The sequence below is a fragment of the Pseudopodoces humilis genome, chromosome 3 (genome assembly GCF_049639895.1).
Source record: "Pseudopodoces humilis isolate 2021_Gansu_Grassland_sample_001 chromosome 3, ASM4963989v1, whole genome shotgun sequence".
NCBI classification, from domain to species: Eukaryota; Metazoa; Chordata; class Aves; order Passeriformes; family Paridae; genus Pseudopodoces; species Pseudopodoces humilis.
In genome coordinates, this window is record NC_142202.1 from 31,294,729 (window position 1) to 31,316,707 (window position 21,979).

The 21,979-nt window shown below is 41.1% G+C and overlaps 1 protein-coding gene across 3 annotated transcripts; it reads right to left on the reverse strand.

The window, feature by feature from the left end:
* Window positions 1–8,650: 8,650 nt before the first annotated feature.
* Window positions 8,651–21,900, reverse strand: RNF8 (ring finger protein 8). Of its 3 annotated transcripts, XM_014259400.2 has the most exons (9): window positions 21,714–21,838; window positions 20,270–20,432; window positions 19,256–19,384; window positions 16,999–17,739; window positions 15,822–15,884; window positions 15,355–15,444; window positions 13,704–13,811; window positions 11,851–12,055; window positions 8,651–9,984 (listed from the first exon to the last, which is right to left on the reverse strand). In XM_014259400.2, exons 3-9 carry the CDS (start codon window positions 19,322–19,324, stop codon window positions 9,839–9,841), a joined length of 1,422 nt encoding a protein of 473 aa, XP_014114875.1. In that variant the 5' UTR covers window positions 19,325–19,384; window positions 20,270–20,432; window positions 21,714–21,838; the 3' UTR covers window positions 8,651–9,838. The 3 variants fall into 3 exon arrangements, with proteins under 3 accessions (XP_014114875.1, XP_014114874.1, XP_005530668.1); XM_014259399.2 differs by lacking the exon at window positions 20,270–20,432 and having other exon boundaries at window positions 11,844–12,055; window positions 21,714–21,900; XM_005530611.3 differs by lacking the exon at window positions 20,270–20,432 and having other exon boundaries at window positions 21,714–21,899.
* Window positions 21,901–21,979: the final 79 nt, after the last annotated feature.

Here is a 21,979-nt window from a genome sequence, read left to right on the forward strand (position 1 = left end):
ATATTGGATCACAGAAAACTTAGGAGTCAGTGGTACTAGATTGGGAAGCACTTGCCCAAAAGGGGAAAAATGGATTTGCTTCACGGGGGCGGTCAAGGGAAAGACCCAAGATTTGATAAAAGAGCAAGTGATAAGAAAAAAGATAAAACCAACACAGAAACCTAAACCTAACTTAACCTCACGTCAGGACCTGTATGCAAGGCTCAAACAGCAATTAAAAGGGGAAACAGATATCTCAAGACTAGGGAAAAACCTGTTTGTGGATTTAGGGGAGAGGATAAGTAAAGAACTTAACATAACGAACTGCTGGGTCTGCGGAGGAGCCTTGATGACGGAGGAATGGCCATGGAAAGGTAGTAGCATAGGCCCGGTGGAACTCCTTAAGTGGAACCGGACCAATATAAGAGGGGGGACTCGACCAGAAGGATGGATTCTAAGTTCAACAGTGATAGGGGAAGAATGTTTATGGCGAACTGGTAAGGAATTTATTAAAGAAATAGGGAAAACTCCCTGTAAAAGGTATAAGGTTAGTAATGGAACTTCTACATGGTGGATCCCAGAGGAGCCAACTCTGTATTGGACCCAAGGAAAAGTAAAAGAAAAGAATTGTGTGTATGATAATCAAACCAGACTCTTCAGATGTAATGGTAAAGGGAAAAATCCTTACTCTGGAATCCCAGAAATATCTAAATTTTGGGAAAATATAAATCAACAGAAAAATGACTATTGGAAGGCACCAGATGGCTTATTTTGGATATGTGAGAAAAGTGCATACCCAAAGCTCCCTTCGCAATGGAAGGGGAGTTGTACTCTGACAAGACAGAAATCAGTTGGGGGTGTTAGTTTTGGAGGTCCTAAAAAGAAATAAAAGAGAATGGTTTTGAGCACCTCAAAAATGGGGAGATGAGAAATGGCCCCTGAACGCATATTGGAAACATTCTTGGGCACAAGATGGAAGTTGGGGATATCGAACCCCAATTTTTGCATTATGAAACTCCAAGCTGTTGTAGAAATCATAACCAATAAAACAGCTGGGGCTATGGAACTAATAGCCAGTCAGAGATGAAAAGCCAGAGCTGCAATATATCAGAGTAAGGTGGCTTTAGACTATTTATTAGCTAAAAGAAGGGGTGTTCTGTGAAAAAAATTAATACATAAGATTGTTGTTTTCAATGACAATAAAAATGCCATTCTAGATATCGCCAAAGATATCAGAAAAATGGCCCATGTGCCGGTTCAAAAATGAAAATCAGTAATGACCACTAATTGATGGGATAATGTATTGGGGATAGAGTAGTAGAAGAAGCTAAGCTTCTTCCCCTTGTAGCAGTGCTACAGCTGGTTTAATAGTTCTTCTTTGTTTAATCCCCTGTTTAACTTGGCTGATCACCAATACAGTTCAAAGCATAGCAAATGCTTATAGACCTGAAGTTAGCTACATCTAGAATGACAAAAACAAAAACAAAAAAAAAAAATCATAGTATTAAGAAAACAAAATAATGTGAAAAATCTGTTGGGAGAAGCTAAATTGATTTGTGAATAAATGAACGAGTGCTAGAAGCTAGAAAACAAGAATTATTGCTCAAGCCAAATGATTTATAAAAAAAAGAAGAGGAGGGGTTTGTTATAAATTTGTATTGTGATATTGGCTTTCGCAGATGAATATTATATGTTAAATACTTTTTAGCTATGTATGTACTTTTTTTCTTCCTAACAAGTCTTAAGCTTAAAAGAATTTCCTAGGTACAAGGCAAGGAAACCCCAGAGGGCAAGGACAGTGGGGCCCAAACTCTTATCAAGAGAACAACAGAGGCCAAACTGTTATCAGCGGAAGATATGAAGCCCAGCTGTCCTCAGGGGAAGGATGACTGGCCCCGGACTGTTATCTGCCCTGACCATTTGCAAAAAGAAAGGAAACCAAACTCCAGAAAAATGCTGACCAGCAAGAATAATGATGACCAGCAAAAAATATATGTTGACCAGCAGAAAATAAAACTGTGAAGAGCATGATCCAAGAAGGCGGAACCAGGGAGGGGACATGCTTGAATATGCATTAACCCCTCACAGCAAGGAGGGGATAAAAAGGAGATCCCTGGGATACCAGGTGTGCTCTTGGCAGCGCGCCAAGGCACCTGGCCGTTTTAACCCTTTGCTTTATTTCTTATGTCTCCTAATTGTCTTTTATTTATATTAAATTCTTTTTATAATTTATTAAGTGAATCTCGTTTTTAAGACGGCCATTTTAACCCTTTGCTTTATTTCCTTTGTCTCCTAATCGTCTTTTTGTTTATATTAAACTTTTTATCATTTATTAAGTGAATCTCATTTTTAACAGGGAATTTTTGTGTTACCCTCTGTGTTACTGGTAACATCCCAACAGGAAATCACTATATTGGCTATGTGTCCTGACCCACCTTGCTTTATCCCTCAGGGACTGGTAATTGCTCAGGTAATTTTGTTCCCTAAACAGGACTCTAACAACACATCAGAGTCCTTGGTAATGTGGACTAAGGCAATAAGCCTCAACTAACCTGCACACTAGAATTTAACACCAAAAGGACTGTTCTCTCAGGACTCATTGACACAGGTACAGATGTGATGGTCATCTCACAGTCCAACTGGCTTCCCGGATGGACTCTTACATCTGCTTCAGGAACACTATTGGGAATTGGAGGTAACAGCATCAGCCTGAGGAGTGTGCAGCTGATCAAGTTCATGGGACTCAAAGGCCATATCACCAGACCATTTGTGGTAAGAGTCCCTATAATTTTGTGGGGAAGAGAAATTTTGTCCCAGTAGGGAATGCACCTAGAGACAAATTTTTAATTTGGGCCATTGAGCACTGTGACACCCTAAAATTGATCTGGAAAAGAGATAAACCCCTATGGGTTAATCAATGGCCGGCCCCTCCCTGAGGAAAAACTAGTAGTGCTTGAGTCTCTGGTGCAAGAACAGTTACAAAAAAGACACAGTAGCCATCAGAAGCTCATGGAATACACCTATCTTTGTCATCCAAAAACCCAACAACAGCAACTGCACACTCCAGCCAGGAGTTAACAAGGGCATAGAGGACATGGGCACACTACAACCTGGTCTACCATCCCATTATGATTCTTAAAGAATGGAAAATGACTGTTATTGATTTAAAGGACTGTTTCTTTGACATTCCTCTTCATCCTGATGATGCTCCTGGATTCACTTTCTCGGTACCTAGTATGAACAGAGAGGGTCCCCTCCAGAGGTACTAATGGACAAGGCTGCTGCAAGGCATGAAAAATTCCCCAACCATATGCCAATGGTTTGTGGCTAAAGTTTTGGCTCCTGTTCACCAAGATCATCCACAAGCGATTATTTACCACTGCATGGATGATATACTTATTGCAGCTGAGAATGATCCAGCTTTGCATCTAGCTTTAAAAGTCAGTTACAGTTATCCAACAAGCAGGACTTAACATTACAAAGGAAAAGATACAACAGATGCCACCCTGAAAATACTTGGGGCTTAAAATTCAAACTATACAGCACCAGCCATTGCAACTAAATGAGAATCCAGAGACACTCCATGATTTACAAAAACTGTTAGGAACTGTTAACTGGGTTAGCCCTCTATTGGGGATCACTAATGAAGATTTGGCTCCATTGTTTGTTTTGTTAAAGGGGGATTCTGAGTTAAATTCACCTAGGCAGCTGACAGGCAAAGCAAGTGTTCCCTTAGGAAAAGTATTCCAAGCCATTCAAACTCACCAAGCACACAGAATGAATCCAAATTTACCATTCCTTGTAGCTGTTTTGGGGAAGGGATCTCAAGTCCAATGCCTTCATTTTTCAATGGGACCCTGGGACATCAGATCCTTTGTTAATTCTAGAATGGGTTTTCCTGCTCCATCAGCCGGGGAAAACCATAACAACAAAACCAGAGATGGTGGCTCAGCTTATTATCACAGCCAGATGACACTTGTTTTCACTCAGCAGGAAAGACTTCTCTACTGTATATCTGCCCACAACTACTGCACATTTGGATTGGCTATTGCATCAATCAGAATGTCTGCAAATTGCTCTTGAAAATTCTACTGAGCAAATTTCAATACATTACCTTAAGCATAAGTTACTGCATTCTGCCCTTAACATAATCCCAAAACCATTAAGAAGTGATGTGCCGTTGAATGCACTCACTGTCTTCACAGATGGATCAGGACAATGCCATAAATCAGTTATAACCTGGCAAAACCCTGTAACACGAGTGGGAATTGGACATCTAAACAGTAGACGGTTCACCCCAAATGGTGGAATTAGCTGCAATTGTTAGAGCTTTTTCTAAGTTTACATGCCCTTTTAATATGGTTACTGATTCTGCTTATGTTATAGCTATCGTCAAGAGAGCTGAAAATTCATTTCTAAAGACAGTTACTAATGATCAGTTATACTCCTTGCTTAAGAATCTTATTTTTCTTCTTTCTCAGAGACAGGATCCCTATTTTGTCTTGCACGTCCATTCCCATATCTAATTGCCCGGACCTCTGCTAGAAGATAAAGGACCTTTGGTTCCAGCAAAAAATATCAAACCATATCTGTAGCCTCTACAGGAACACCAAGACGCTCTACAAGAGAAATCACAAAAGGAACCTAAGGAAAAGATATCCTGAGAACTACCACCTATCTGCTGCAGAACTCCTTCATAATTTCCTTTCTTAGCTTTCCCACAGATTATTCCATTAAACATGACCCCCAAGGGACTCCTGCTCATTACGGCCATCCAAATCAACCCCTTGCTCCTCACAAAGACGTGGATAATCCCACAGCCAAAACAAAACCACATGGACACAGCTGCAAGGACTTTGAAGGCATGTGTTATATGAATCATTCTGATCATAGTAATCAGTCCATTCATCACAGTGTACAAATTGTCAAGGAAAGAGTCAAGAAATTGCAAGTAGATGACAGCGACTGGTTCAATGGACTATTCAGAAAATGGAACTTACCTAGTTGGACTCTATCTTTAGTCAAAATGGGTTTACTGATTTATGTAGTTGTTGTGCTTATGTTGGTACCCTTCTTTTTTAAGTTGTCAGTTAAGGGTTTTGCAGAAATCTTTAATGAAGGTCTTTGCAATTCAAAGAGTAGGGGCAGATGTGGGAAGTGAATCAGCTGGGATATATCATACCTTGGACCGGGTTCCTGATACGGAGAGAATAAACCTGAGGCCCTGGGAGGCAGGATACTGAAAGGATGGAAATTAGGATGCTACTGGAATCATTCCTAACAGGTCATGTCCCTGGTTTGCATTCGCAATTGGACCCCTATGAATTGTTAAGTTCAGCACTCTGGTGGGTCTTTGGAGCTTTACACCAGAATGTGCGGCTTTTATAGGTTGTTATTTTACCACCAGTAAAGCTTTTTGGGCATCTCCATCATTCCCATCCATCCCTATATTTTGTCACGCCTGCCTGTCCGGACTGGTCCCAGAGTCATAGCAAGCTGACTGTGACAATCTGTGACTAGCTCAGTTGTAACCTGACATCTGGAAGTGTTTGATGCCACCCCAAGACAGGTAACAGTTCAGGGCATAACATCTCTAAGGGCACATCCAAGTAGAACCAAGTAGAAAATCAAGAGACAATCAAGTAGAATAAAGGATCCAGATCTTAGAGCACAGGTGAGCATGCTGCAGATATAACAGATCTGCTTTTGTCAGTGAAAAGCTTTTTTAAGTGGACAGTTGTCTTAGGCTGCAGTGGAAGATGTAACCAAAAGTATGTATTCTATTACCATCTGTTAAAACCAGGTAGGGCAGTGTTCTTTATCTCTTCCACAACCCATCATCCCTCCAGGGTGATATCTTCTGTTAATGGGCCATCCAGTCTCAGTGCATGACTGATAAAATTACAGCATCCCATTGTGAGAAGCTCCACCCAGGGGGAGGAGCCAAGCATTCCTACCTAATCTAAGATCTAGAACACCACAAGCAGCTTTTTTCCACTATTCTCAGAAGACCAGACTCATCTACACGACCAGGGGAAAACTACACCCTTCTACAGGATCACTGCTTCAACAGAACCACGTGTCACTCCAAAAGGACTGCAGCCACCATTTAATTGCACTGCTATCAACACCCTGAGCAACAGGGCATCAGCTTGTATCCTGTCATTGGGTTTTTTTGTACTACTGCATTTTTATTTTAATTTTTCTAGTAAAGACCTGTTATTCCTATTCCCATGTCTTTGCTTGAGAGCCCCTTAATTTCAAAATTATATTAATTTGGGGGGGGGGGGTGTGTGTTTACATTTTCCATTTGAAGAGAAGCTTCTACCTTCCTTAGCAAACACCTGTCTTTCAAACCAAGACAACAGTATTAATACTTAACCTCTCTCAGTGGATATTTATACACTGTGCATCCACCAGTAAGAGCGAAAATAATCTGGAATATACCACTTACATTCTTCGTGTTCTAGTGAAGAGAGGACACACCCAGAAATCAAACCAAAGATTACCACTCTATTACCAGGGGAAGCATTATCTTTCTCTACAATATACATAAATACCAATATAATAAAATAAATACATATTTTGCAAAATGAAATGAGAAAAAAAACACAGCAGTATGGAAGAGATAAAGAGTAGAAGAATTTGCAGTCCTACTTAACCAGCATATTTTTCTTCTACTCCTCTTCATTGGAATTGCCTGTTCCACATCAACCTATTTCATGAACATTTTGAGGAATGCTCTTCTCTTGCACATTCTAGATAGAATCTACTCACAAAAGAAATTCTCAAGAGCACATACAGAAAGTGAACATTAAAACAGAAAGAAGTTTGGCATTCTCTGAGAGAGACTGCTGGGAGTTTCTTCTCTGCTTGAGATTAGGCCAATAGCTAGCCAGTTTTGAGAACTGACAGCATTTTAGACCACTGAAAGGTAAGATCACTTTGTGAATACCACCTTCTAAACCCAAGCCTGGGAACTGCTCGTCTCTTTGTTTCTTGAAAGGTATTGAAACTCTGTTGTGGCTGGCCCCAGTCCCCCACGGCCTGTGTGGCCTCGGGGGAGGCTGGGCCAGACTCCAGTGGCTCCTGGGGGGGGTGTGGGGGATGGAGACTGAGGGGGTTCCCCTGGCCCCAGGCCAGTCTGGGCTCTGCTGCGGCCCTCCCGGGAAGCCTTCTGGGTCCCATTCCATCAGGGTGGCTGAAGCCCTTCCCAGGGGGGCCCTCGGCCCTAGGCTGGGCCGGGCCAGGCTGCTGACATCTCGATGATACCCTCTTGCCCCCTCCGTGGCCCAAATAGAGGGCTCCAAGCTGACAACCATCTGCTCCCTCCCTTTGTCTGCTGGGCTGAGAGAGACACCTGAAATCCAACCCCTAAAGGCTGGCTTGGGCCAGATTTAACCCTTCCACTACACAGACTTAATCCCCTCTCCAGACAGAGGGAAGTGCATAAAACACATAAAGAACATAAAAGACAACATGAAACATCAAGGTCAATAAAAGAATAAATCAAGCCTCAGGAGAATGAGGAGATGCTTTAATAAGCTGAAATATTCTTCTGGTAGGACGATGGAGATGGACAATAATGTTCTGAAAAACTCCTTTCATTCAAGAAAGAGTATTGGGGGGGAATGAAGTATTTCAAACTGTGGATCTGAGCAAAGGTATCCATTGATGAAGCTGAGCAGATGGTGGAGTAGCTGTGATCCCATGAGATTCTTGAACAGAGAGGGAGAAGTGAGAGTTGATGAAGACATTTTGCCCCAAGGGAAAGAAGAAGAAAACTTCTGTTCCCAGAGATGATCACAGAGACCGATGAAGAGAACCTTTGCCTTTGAATAACTCATCCTTAAAATAATACACCTCTGAGTGGTTTGAAAATGGGAGGAATGCATGACGACAGTTTTTTCCCAGGTGGCTGCCAGTCATGGAAATGAAAAGCCACGAGAAAACTGCTTTTTGTGGATAACCCTCCATGGAATGACAAAATTCCTCTCCCTACAGAGAGTGATGAAAAGACTGTTGAATAGTTGGTACTGCTTTAACATCCCAGGTTTTGTCTCTAGAGTGTCAGTTGGGAAAGGAAAAAGGTTGGGTGGGGGAAGAAAAGTTTCTGGAGGTTTTATTCTGGTTTGTTATTCTTGTAGTCTTGTTAATAAAGTTCCTTTATTCCTTTTAAGCCTGTTTTGCCATTCTCCTAATCCGTATCTCACAGCAAGAAATAAGTATTCTGGTGATTTTAGCTAGAGCTAAAACCACCACAATACAGAAGATGTAATGTCTCCTTCACAAAAGAAACCTTACACTAAAGTTTTAAGCAAGCTGTCTGGCCCACAGATCAGGCCTCCCTTGTTTAAATCCTACCAACCAAATTTGTAAGAATACACTACTTCCTTAGGACACCCATGCACCTTTTTAATGGGATCTTTCTTGGAGGAAGAAGGTAAGAGGTATGATTGTAGCTATTAAATCAGCATTAGGGTAGTCACAGTCTTGAAGGATTGGGTTGTCTTTTATCAGTTCCTGAATACAAAAGTCTTTCAAATAACTTTAGTCACACTGCGTACAGCAATCAAAACATGAAGCAAAGTAATTAAATGAGATAGTCTGTTTTCTCAAAAAAATCTAAAGACTACTAGAAGACATTCATCTCAGTGGCTGCACCAAAGACTAATGCAGAAATGGATTTATATTTTCATTCTTAAACAAAATAAACATACAAACAAAAAGGTACTTAAAAAGAGCCACAGAAATATTACAGATGAGAAGGGTTTCCCCATTCTGTTCTCACAGTGTAAGAGTCCTTTCCATGTAACAGCTAAGCCATAAGCATAAGTCACCAGAAATGGAACTCAATAGACAAATACATGATACAATGAGGCAAGACTTGATCAGTTTCTTATGAACGAGTAATTTGCCGTGAGGGTAGTACAAATCACAGCTCAGCAGTTATGTCTTGTAAACAATAAAGCAAAGTGCTTCATCCTGTATCTTGTGGTTGTCTACAGATGCTGCTTTACTACTCTGCAAACAGGACATTTCAATAATTTGGAGAGCAGCACACTTGAAAAGGCAGAGGTTCCTCTCTTGCTGCTGATTATATGTTTTTAAAGTCACTGCTAAAAATTTCTGGATGTACTGCTTCCCAGTTCTAAAACCCTTTATGCAAAAGCCGGAAGAAGGAACAAACCAAAGACACTACATGAAAAGAACACTACCTGAAGACTTCTGGAAGATTTAATCTCATCTGTCCCTATCTAATGGAAAATGGGCTACATAAACAGAGCAAGCCAAAGACCAGCAGCTAGCTTAAAATGCATTTGCAGTCAACAGTGTCCATATCCCACCCTTTATTACCTTTAAATGCCAAAGGCCTGGGATGATTCTAGTTGGCATATGAAATTCAAGAGGAAAACCCACACTGTCACTTTTTCCTGATATCCCTGTCTCCCGCCTGCTGGTGGGGATGGCCAAAAGGCTTGGGACATTCCCTCTGCTGCCTGAAATAAGGGATGCTGATGTAAACATGTAATTCACTAAGGAAAGAACAATGATGCAATACAAACTATTTCATTACACCAAGCAGGTCACAACCTAACATAGAAGTTTAGGGTTTGTATGTCAATTAGCCAGTGTAATGGCAGTCTGTTCTCTCACAAACCCAATTTTGTTTTAGAGATCAAGCTTCTGTGCGTTCATTTCGGAAACAAGATCCTTCTTCCAAATGCTCCTAGTTTACAGCTCTAGACTCTTAACAGGTCCTTCCAGGTGCCCAGTCTACTCTTCCAGCAGCAGTCAACCAAACACCATTAGGCTGGTTCTAGGCAGCACAGGAGCAATGAGTCTTCAGTAACAACGTTCAGATAACATAGTAGCTTTCACTATAGGAAGAATCTTCCTCAGAGTCCTCATTGTCACAACTGCTCATTGACAAGATGGAGTTGGTGAAAGAAGGGACACTGTTGTCATTGTCTATGGCTGGTTTCGCCATCACATTCTGTTTCTCTGCATTCAAAACATACAGATAAAAAAAGTCAGCTGTGACCACTGTACCCACAAGTGCTAAATTACTACTTGTCTTTGAAACTATATTTTAGCTTTTGTCAGTTTGCAATAGGTCTTTCAAGCTGCAGGACATAGGCCTTTTTCTTTCCTGCTTTCAGCGTAAAAGAACAAAGGTATGGGAGTTATTTGCTTCTCAAGTGCTCTAAAGTGTTCTGTGTGTCTTTTCCTATTAAGTTGAAACAGATGAGGAAGAGACATTCTCCACCCCTTCACAGGCACACAACTGGCAATGAAAGTGGCTAACTTATTTCAGTGTCTTGCCAGGTAAGAAAAGGAAAGAAAAAAAATGTGATAAGGGGCTCTCAAACAAGTAGTGATTGTTCAGGTCATTTATAGCCTCATCAAAAGCTTCATCTGTTTAAGACTGCAAGCTGTCCTTCTAGTGCAGGGGCTACTAAGACTCTTAGAAGGAAAGCCCTGACAGCTTCTCAAGTGTCACTTGCAACATCATTCTTCTTTCAACAGGTGTATTTCTTAAGAATTAATTTTAAATAGACAAATGGTTATCTTCATTTCAATCAAAATGTTTCTATCACTGCACCAAAAGAGGCAAAGAAACCATTTCACCTTCCAGCTGAAGCATGTCACAGTAAATTTAAATGATTTCCTACTGGTAGTTATTTCTGATGGTAAGCTATGAACTCATTTGCTTTTTGTTCAAACAAGGATGAAGACCACTGGTGTAGCGCACAGTGGGCTCCAATGAAGGCACCACTTCAGCTAGTGCCCATTAGCTACCTGACAAGACACTTCAGGAACACTGTGGCACTCTGCAGATGCAAGCATTGCACAAGGGCTGCCTCAGTTCTGCAGAGGTAAAAACAATTCTTGTAGCTGAGCTGGACAGGCTCTCAGCAATGCAGCATTTCCTGAGGGAATCAGACCGAAAGGGTTATCATAGGTTATAATTTCAGGCTTGAACCAGCACTGCTTAGTGATGTCATTTTATGTCACCATGGCACATCTGAAAGGTTTCAAAAGCGCCTTTCTTTTGGTAAAAGGCTTGATACATTGCAAAATTAAGGATCATGCACTGATGTCTATGAAGGGGAAACAAGACAATTACTTCGAGAACACAGCAATAGATATTTAAGGGATAACAGGAACAGATATCTACATTTCAGCACCTAGATACCAGTGTCAAGTGCTCTAGAAAGAAATTTAGAAGGAAGCAGACATGGAATAACCTATACTGGGGTTTTTATTAAAGCCATCTCCATCATGCACAATATTTTAGCAACAACTAGGCAAGACGTTATGCCTGTAAGCCACAGTGGTTTTAATTCCACAAAAATAAACATGTCAGAGCAACTGTCAGTTCAGTCATACACTTCCATGATATAAAAGTGTCTCCTTCAGAGATTTTCTACATAAATCTAGCACTGAGAAAATAATTCAGAGCTTCTAGTCAGGTCTGCTGAATTTCTGTAATTATGTAATCCACAGTTTAATCAAAGGTGCCTGGCAAAATTTTCAAGGACCATTCTATATTTTTGCTTTTATTAAGTGGTCTCTTTGAAAGAGTGAAACCTTTAGCATGGTTAGATTAAGTTGTCCCACCAGACTGTGGTGGTCTTCATACCACCAGTATGAAAGACTTCATACTGAAGTCTTTTTCCAAACTTTGTACTAATTTCAGTTTACTGTGCAGTAAAGCTAGCTAGTCAAGAGATGTCATTATTATTTTTTTAGTGTTTCTGCAGCATTCCCTGAGCATCTCCTTAGTATATAGGTGCCAAAGAAAGTTGTACAAAATAGGTGGAATAAAAGATTGTACTCATCATGCCACATCCACCCACCTCTCACCTTTCCGCTCTCTGATAAGGTTCAGGCGATGCTCTTTCATTTCCACATCGAGTTTTTCTACCATCCTGTTAATGCAGTTATCCAGCACCAGAGAGCGTGTCTTTGATTTGATCTCCTGCCTGCAGATAGGGCACTCCACTTTACGTCTCATCCACTCATTGATACAGTAGGAGCAGAAGCTGTGTGCACAGTTCAGAGTGACCGCCTGTGGAATTTAGCAGAAGGATACTGGTCACAACATGCTTGCAAAGGCACTGTCAAGCAAAAACATACTGAATACAGGGAAATATTAGATGAATATTTTGTATAGGGAAAGGGACTGAAGAGCCCAAAGCCTTCAGGGCCTTTGCAAGAGTCACACAAACTCTCCCATGCCAGAGGTCAGGCCAGCTTTACAAGTGTCCTGGGGTGACTTTATGATACTGGTATCCCAAATTGTCTGGTTTATGTTACATATTAAGTTCTGCACCTTTAAGACTGGCTCTGAGAGTGAAGGAGGGGGAAGAAGAAGTGCGCAGTTTGCATTGAAGAAAAACACTCACTCCCCTGCATCCTGCTGCTGGACTGTGGTGTCTGCAGCACGGACAGACAGCGGGACATAGCTTCTCTTTTACAGTTAGTTAGTTTTAGCTAGCTGAGGCAGAGGAGTTCCCTGGACTGTTTTTTTCCTTTTTCTTTGGATCTGTTCAAACCTGCTCTGGACTGAAAAACACCCAGCCAAACCCCAGGAGCTCACACCTGTGGTCCACCAGGGCCTGGGCCTCAGCACTTTCTGGTGCCAGAGGGACTGCTAAGAGACTGAGCAAGCCGAGCTATACCACATGAAAAGGACTTTTCTGGATTTGTCATCTCATCGAACAGTGAGAGGTTTTATTGTTTAATATTATTCAATTTCTGTTAAATAAATAGTTTTTTGCACTTCTCTCCAAGGAAATCTCTTTTTCCCAAACCAGTTGGGGGGGGGGGAGGGGGGGGATGCTGTTTGAATTTTGCTTTTTCTGGAGAACCCCATTTGGAGGTTCTCTCCCAAATTTTCCCTAAACTAGGACAATGAGTCAGTTAATGGAGTTAATGAAAGTGATATATAGCAAGTCAGAAACAGACAAAATTAATTCATTTTATTACAAGTTATCCCAATTCGAAAAGGATAAATTATGGAAAAAACTCAAGACACTGAAAAGTAGCATCTTAATATACTGAGAAACCAGAAATTAAAATTTCAGCTAGCTCTTAAGCCATTATAATAAGGCTAATACATCAGGTTTCCCATAGTAAAAAAGAATGTAATAAAACTGACCTTCTAGCAAAACATGAACAAAAATAATGGTCTACATGACAAGCATAGCCTATTACTTGGAGAATCAAATGAAAATAGGCCAATTTCTCAAAGAAAGAGTTTATCTGAACAATATAAATATCCCAGGACTTGTCTGAATACTGTACCTCCCTGCCTTTACTAACCTCTCCATATATCTAAATCTCAAACAGTCCAACTCTAGTCAGCTTAAAGCAAGGTCCACTACAAAATAATTCTTCCTCAAGCAGCTGTTAGCAGCAATTCGGAACACCAGTTCAAAAACCTACACAAGTGCACCAAACTTATGTGCGTTTTAGGATTAAGCACCCATGTCTATGCAGATAGATACATTAAAGCTGAATTTGCTGTCAAATAGAGTCAGGGCAGACAGAATGAATTTATGGATCAACTCTTTCCCATAAGGACTCACTGTGGGTCTGTTGGGACTGTTAAACAAATGAAATAAAGAAAAGGGCTTAAATATTGCATAACTAGAACTATGGAAAGCTTCTCAAATCTCTTTTTTACTAGCAAACCCATACAGGTTTAAACATACCTCGATAAAGTGCTCAGAACAGATTGTGCACTGCAACTCATTCTCCAACACATCATTCATCTGATTCAATACCTCTTCTTTTTGGGCTCTCACCTTTTCCTTTTCCTCCTATTGGAAAAGTACATGTGCTTATGCATCAACAAAGAACAAGTTTTTTTCTCAATTGGCAGGAAGTGTGTGTGCAGGGGAAGAAAATCATACTGCAAAGCTCCACATGACAGGTGAAGTGGGTATCTATCATATACCCAGATCTGTAACCTCCTTCCTCTCTGTAGTCTCAGCAGTATTGAGAATACTCCCACCCACTAAAGAGAACTTGAAAGGAAGAACAGCAGCCACTAGCAAAATTCCCTTCTGTGGATGCTAGCTTTGGAGCAGGCTGCAGGCCCCATGGCCTCTCAGTCCTGCCTGAGAAGCTAGCCTGAGAATTCATAGGAGGATTTCAAAACAATCCTCAGAAACAGAAAACAACTGCCAGGTGCTGTTTGTCTGTCCTCTTGCTTTCCTTGCAGGAGAAAGTCAGGGGGTGGTGAACCCCACTGACCAATGATGGTGATGTAGTGATTTACTAACCAGTAAGAGTTTCCTTTCTGTACTTTCCACGAACTAATCTATATAACAAGCCTAGAGCAATAAACTAGGAGATTTCTCCTGTTCTGACTCCCTTGAGAGTCTGTGTCGTTCTTTCCCGCCGTTCCTAATTAGAACGACACCCTTCATCCTAAAGAAATGACCAGTTGATCATCTTCAGAATCTTTCAACCTGTTCCTGGCAAGAGTTTGCTTCTAGTCAGTATTTTTTTTGGTGTCTGATATAAAAAGCAAAACACCCAACAGACTAAACACAGCAAATGTTAAAAAAAGGAAGCAATAAAGTTTAAAACATTTACTTGCATTTAACAACCTAATAATCTTTTTGATAGAGTTAAATTAGGCTGATTAGGCTGGGTACCTGCTCTATCTTCTAAAAATAACAGGAAAATTCTTCTAATTGAAGCTGTAGTTGAAACAGCAACAAACTTCCAAAGATGACATTAAAAAAACAAAGAAAACTGTCAATGTTGGATAATGTGATAGTTTCCAAAAGTAAGTCACAGGAAAGGATCTCCTTAATTATTTTCCACACATCAGTTTGTGTCAAGGGCAGGAAGAACTGTGGTTTTTCTCAATCATTATTCAAATTCCATGTTGCTTCAGTCCTACATTCCCTTATAGAACTGCTGTCACAATGCAGTTTTACTTGAATGCCCTTTAACTGAAAATGAAGCACCTCATTTTTCAAACATTTTTAGTTTGTCAGTGGATTTTTTTACTGTTATTTCTGGTTTGACTCTTTGTTTGCTTGTGGTTTTTTTTAAAGAAAGGGTGCAATGGGCCCATTGCTCTTCTACAATGCACTGTTCAGGTGCTTTGGGCTTTCTTTACGATCGAGAAAGATCTAGTAACAACTGTTTGACACTAATTTACCAAAAGGGCAAGGTGCCTCTTCCCCCAGTACTTGAAACCAGAGTCAGTTGCCATCTCAAAACACAGAAATTTTTCACTATAGGAGGCCAGGCAGAGCCAAGACAAAAGTTAAACAAACCATTTCCTCTGCTGCAGCGTGTCATGTTTCACTTACGAATAAAACTAAGAATGCAGTTACTCCTTACCTTGGTTTCTTCCAGTTCTTTATTCTTGGCTCGAATTATCTCCTCAAAATCTTTTTTATTACGATTCAGTTCTTCCATTAAAGCACGATGCTGTAAACAATACCATTACAGAAGTTATAAGAGTACCATTATAAGCAATCCTATTAAAGATACATGGTCATAGTCATAAGGTTCAGCATTAAAGTTCACTCATTTCTCCTATTCTCCTCCTAGAAGAGCAACACATATGAGTTGATGTGTTAAGGCAGTTTATCCTTAACTTAAAACTGCAATGCAATTCCAGTTATTTATTACATTCCCAGCGCCATCACACTTTGCATTCCCTCTTCCAGGTTACTCTTTCACTTCAGAAGGTTTTACAGTCACCTAAGGCAAAGTCCTTGTCTTCTACCAAGAAACCACAGCACTCTGAAAGATTTAAATATCCAACTTACAGTTAGATCAAACCTAGACTCATAATCACTTGCCTCTTGCAAGACCTGGGCCAGCTGCTCCTTCAGGTTCTCTTCTCCTTGCTGACACTTTTCTCCCTGGGTGGGTTAAGAAGTGGGACAAAAAAAAAAGACTTGAAGAACATAAGAGACAGAAAATTACTACTCTGCACACTCTCTTTAGAGGATATGCTTAAAGAAACAACACTGATTTTCAACAAACGACAAGATGTTCCACTCTAGGGTTTGCAACAGAAATTAGAGCTATCATTTACTGTGAAGAGTTAAAATGGATGTATCATTTACAGTTCCATATTTGAAATACCTCCACATCATTCTAGCTCAAAAGGCACCAGCATATTCACACAAGCAAAAAGATCAGTAACAGCTTAAAAGCTGCAACTCTGTCTTTGAGCACACTCAAAGAGGTCAGAGATACCTAAAGCTCCAGGTAAACACCTTGCTGTTTCTAAGGACACAAATCCAAACTTGCTATACTTCTGATACTGGTATATTGCCTTTAGCAGAAGACTTTAAGGAAGTAACTAATAAATTATTAGTTAAATTATTATTATTTAGTATTATATATAATATTATTATATTAAGATGAATCATCATTTTCTTTAAATCACATTTTGAGCAGTCTCAAGTTTGAACAGATTTCAGTCTCTTACCAAAAAAGCAACTTATCACATATACTTCCTGCTTACAGATTACAAGATTGCAAGAAAGGGTTTTTTGAAAGTAGGAAAAGAATCTCCTTCCCTCCAAGGATAAAGGCATGCAATATTTCATTGATTTTAAAGACAGTGCATTTGCCATGCAAACTGAGCATTATTTCAGCCATGTGATGAGAGAAATTCACACTTAAAGTGATTACTTTTCAACTTGTCCTCTCTATAAGCATGAGAGATCAGGCAAAGACTTCCATTCTTTTATTTAAAAACATGCTTCTTTACCAACTGAAATGCTTTATTTTGCACCTTTTTCTGACTTCTCCATGCAGACAAATCTCTTCTGTCTCTGCCCTTTCTTTCGGTACATGCACTGTATTACATGCTAAGTTAAATACTTCCATGAAAATGTTAGCAGGGTAATTCACACAAACACTATTTATGTTACTGTATAGTTCAAGAGCTATTTTGGATTAATGCCTTATATGAGGCACTCCTTAAAGTGAAGACACAGGTCAAAATTGTTACCACCATTATACCTCTAGCTTCTGCTGCTCTTTACAGAATGTCCTCTCCAGCTCTTCCACCTGCTGCTGCTGATGCTCTTGTTCCATGTACAGTTGGTTCTGCAACTCCTGCAGCTCCTGTTCCATCAGAAGGATCTCCTTCTGATCACACTTCCCGTGCTTCTGCTTCACATTTAGAACTTCAGACTGCTTCTCCTGCACTTTGACCTTTAATTTCATTGTATCTACTAACGATTTCCTCAGCATTTTCAAGCCAGTCCATGACTCTGCAAGGCCAGAGCCTTTCTGGTCCATCTGGGGGACAGTCACAGCTTTCTTGGAGTCAACAGGGCTACCATGCACTGGACCACTATCCCCCTCACTGGGTCCAGGAGAAGACAGCTTGGCATCCATCTTCTCTGTTAGCTGTCTGGCCTCTTCTGCCTCTGTCCATGATTTATCTGAAGGCTCATTGTCAAAGGACATTCTGTCTCTTTTGCATCTGGAGTTTGAAGGGCCTTCTGATCCAGACGTCTCCAATTCCTCCAAACTACATTTACGTTTAGTTCTTGAACTCTTAGTTTTCCCTAGGTCACTTCTTTGGGCTAAAAAGGGTCTAATTTTCTCCCATTCGTCTTTAATTACTTCATACTCATATTCAGCGGTCTCTCTGTTTTCCAAAGGCACTCCTAACTGTATACGGTCTCCTTCAGCAATAGGATAGACTTTTGATGGATCCAGGCGCTGTTTGTTAAGCCAAACTCCATTTAGACTCTGCCAATAAACACAGAATCACCAAAATTTAGTATGTAGTTACAAAGTCCTCTGTAAGTTATTTCTGGCAACTGTAAATAAACACAGCCAGCCTCTCCAGTGCTTCAGAACAAAACACCTCTTTAAATAAAGCTTGTAATATCCAGCTTATTTGCTCAGTGTTGCATTTATTACTGCACTGTATTATTCACTGAACATTATTCTTGCATTAAAGATTTTCTGTACCATCACCAAGAACAACATTTTGACATACGTGCTTGTACAGAAGGAAAACAATGATCTCTGAGGGGAAAAACTTGCACAAAAGCTTCTGAAATAAGAATTAACTAATAAAAAGTCTCCACAATAGATCATTGTCAGGAACGTTGTGTACTACAGTAATTATTCTGTTACCTGAAATTCCAGAAAAAAAAAAAAAGGAAATAAGAAGAAGCATTGGTTATATTCATTGAAGAAAAACAAAGTTTTCCATAAATACAAGGAAACTATAAAGAAGGAAAATGTTCTTCTAGAGATAATGCTCGAAGCACAAAAAAGATTTTGAAATTAGCTCAATAAATAGTTTTCAAAACCAGCAAAACTGGTGTGTGCTCATGATGAACTGCTGAAACTCTAGGAACTGACATATCTAAATGAGATTCAATGAAACAAGCTGACCAACAGTGAAAATAGACAGGAAGTGTTAATAGGATCTATGGTAGATGTTCCCTATCATGTAGTAACATTAAGTTTTCAAGTTTATACATGTACTACAAGAGGGTTTTGTTTAAGATCAGTGTAATTTTAATAGTAGCCACTCCATTCCTTTCTGACTAATCTGCTGTTGACCCAAATAGCCTTCAAATCTGCATGATGTGTTGAACATTTTTGTTCTACCAGTGCTGTTTTAAACCAAATTACTCATTTTACTGTTTTCAGACCAAATGAGAAAGTGGAGACATCATTATATAAAAAACAGATTACTGAAGTCAGTGAGACCCAGGTGATGACTCTGATACCAACATTTTATCCTAATCAGCTGAGAAGAACTTTCAGGAGAAATTCATTTGTATACAACATGAAGCATGGTTTTTCTAACACTAGATTCTCATGGAAGTTGATTACCATTAAAGCAATTGTGTCACTACAATAAGGAGTTGCACTTTATTTTTTCATTAGTACTACAAGAATGTTACCCTTTTGAAAGGATAAAATCCTATGTCAAAATTCATATAGGATATTTTTTAAGAAAGTGACACCAAACAGGTTCACAGAATGCAAAGTGCCCTTGGCTTGGCCACACTGGCCTGGAAAATGTTAAACCAAGAGGTGGATCTACGTACAGAAAGTAATATAGCTTGCATGCCAACTGCAGCAGACTAAAGTCTCCTGCTGGAAGTGCACATTAGGCAAGACACATTCCCATGGACCTTCTATCACACTTATACTATATCATAGCCCATACATTGCTAGATCCAAAACAATGGATTCCACTCAATGAATCTCAGAGCACAAGGTCTTCAATTGGTCTCTGTACCTTGTTATCCTTGACAGTCCACTGCCCTTCTGCATTCTGCTGGAAGACACAGTGCTTCCGAGAGATCATCAAGGGACAGGTTTTTGACACCAGCTGGTATGTGATATCTAATCCTCGGCCTACAGTCACCTAAAAATAAAGTAGTTTAGTTACTGCAATCAGCAATGACATGGTAAATTCAGTTTACATCATTTTAATTTAAGTACAGCAAAACTCTAGATCAACATCTTATGGTTATTTCCAAAAAGTCTGTCATAATATGATCATTTTTCATTTAAATTTAAGAGAAGATAGAAAATGGAAGCTTACAAAGTTTGAAGTATTATCTTTCTCTCCTACTGAGGAAAATTTTACTTCTCTGAAGCGCATTACAACCTTGGTTTCATGGAAATCTCCTTCAGCAGCAAAGCTACTCAAAGCCACTCACAAAACATCTGTGTCCCACCTCAGTCATTACCTAAACAAACGTGATTTCTTCAAACCAGCACTACTGCGTGTGGGTCTCAAGATTACTTCTTACCCTTTCCTTTTGCTAGTTGCATCTGTTCAACCATTTGTGAACAGGAAAGATACAGGAAAAAATAGCCCAGAAAACTGCCATCAAAAAAAGTGCACACCCCACATTGCCCTAAATACACAATACTTTTGTAAATCACAGCACACTGATCCTGTGGCTCAGAATCTAAGCTACAAGTGGGTGATGCTGTGTAGTGAAAGTGATCTAAATAACTGAGTCTAAATTAGACTCTAATAGTATCTTCTGGAAGAAGGGACATAATTTAATTGTACTATTGCACCATACTTTATTAAATCTCATCTAATTTCAGATTGCCATTTAAAGCACATCCCTGCTCTCCCTTCCTCTGCACACTTCTCTTAATTCATCTGTGCACTGCATTACCTGAACAGTTCTCACCTTGAGTTTAGAGCAAGAACTCAGACCCCCCTGTCATAACCAAAGGCAAGGAAGCAAACTAAGATGACAAAAGCAAACTTAACCATGTTAGTGCCTACCTCTTAAATGTTTCATATAGTGTTCTGTCAGCATGGATTGCATATGTAAGAGGTACAGAGACTCGAATGGATAGACTCCCCTCTTCATGAGGATTCAAACATATAATCAATCAGCTTTGCATTTGTCCCAGCGATGGCATCCTCAGGGCCCAGTCACACACATCTGCAGGATCTCACACACCAATATGAGTGAGAGCAAGCAGGGTCAGTCACAAAAGTCCCCCTTGATCAAGTTCATTTAGCAAACAGGGGTCCAAGATGTTACCACTCTCCTGCTGGCAGTTCAGCACTGCCCACAGCAGTACTGGCAAGTCACAGCACATCCCCACACCTCACCAGTGTCCTTTGGCACTGAAGTGGTCACAGCACCAAGCCTGACAGGGATCAAGAAGTGTTTAGACAACACTCTCAGGCATGTGGTATGATTCTTAGGGCTGTCCTGTGCAGAGTCAGGAGTTGCACTCAATGATCTTTGTGGGTCCCTCCCTACCAACTCAGGATGTTCTATGAATTATGACTTAAATCTCCAGCAAAAGCAGTTTGTGCTCTGTGGCCTGGCACACCTAAAGCACCAGAATGCCATTAGCCTCCCTGCTGCCTATGACAACCACTGTGCAGACAATCAGAGCAGTAACATCCCAAACTGGATTCTCTGTACAATTATCAGCACTCTGGGTGCAAGTTGTATTACCTCCATTCCTTCGCTGAGGTGGTCTGCACATCTCAGGGCTTCAAATACACGATGGGACAGAAACAAAATCGTACGTTTGGATAGGTGCTTTTTGCAGTGTGTGAGCACAGGGCCTTGGCCACAGCATCATCCACACCATCTAACTACCTGTCCGATTTTGGCCACCAGAACAGCATTCCTTTAACAATGCCCCAACCTCACCACAAGTCTTTGCCTGCTGGGTTTTAGGGAGGAGTAGCAGGACCCATTTTTCTATTAAAAAACATGATCGCTGAGAAAACGGCTATTCCTGTACCGCACCAAAACAATTTAAACACGACCTCGTTTACACCCGAATACCTTATGTCTTACGTACTATTAACCTCGGCAAAGCATTGCCTTGTTAATTAGGCCACGGACAACCTCGTCCTCATTTACGTTCCCGTCACACGAACAACTCTATCTAAATATGACATAAGAATTTAAAGAGATAAACAAGCAAAGGCTTGGCCAAGTTGACTCCAGCGCCTGGGTCCGCCCTCCCCGCCCTCGGGCGTTACCGGGGCTAAACGGCATCCGCTGGTGCCGCCCGGCGGGGAGGCCGGGCGAGGGCTGGGGTGAGCCCTCCGAACGGCCACGAATGGCGGCTGCTCCTTAAGCGGGACGAGGCTTTCCTCCTGGGAAGCACTGTCAGAAACGAGTTCCGCCCAAACTACGCCCCAAGAGCCGTGCCCACCCGCCCGCTCCGAGGGGCCGGAGGCCGGCGCGGCTCACCTGCGTGCCAGCCTCCAGCAGGAGCCAGTCGCAGCTAGCCCCAATACGGCGGAGGCACCAGGCCAGGCAAGACACCCCGCGCACCGCCATGGCACCCGCACGGCGCAATCGCGGCGGCGGCGGGGACGGAACGGGACGGGGCGGGGCGGGGCGGCCACGCCCGACCGAGCCCGGGCCGTGATCGGAGCCCGCGCGTGCGCCGCAGGACCCGTGGGGCCGATGGAGCAGCCCTTTCCCGCAGTCTCGCCGCCCTCCTCCGAGTCTCG

What these genes read in the sequence shown, in the direction of transcription:
- RNF8 (XM_005530611.3), bottom strand. Translation starts at nt 21,803, where the DNA reads ATGGCGGTGCGCGGGGTGTCTTGCCTGGCCTGGTGCCTCCGCCGTATT. An exon ending in AAGAGCAGCAGAAGCTAGAG is followed by an intron (nt 15,885 to 16,998) that starts GTATAATGGTGG and finishes TAACCCACCCAG; the next exon opens with GGAGAAAAGTGTCAGCAAGG. An exon ending in GTTCTGAGCACTTTATCGAG is followed by an intron (nt 12,056 to 13,703) that starts GTATGTTTAAAC and finishes TAAATTCCACAG; the next exon opens with GCGGTCACTCTGAACTGTGC.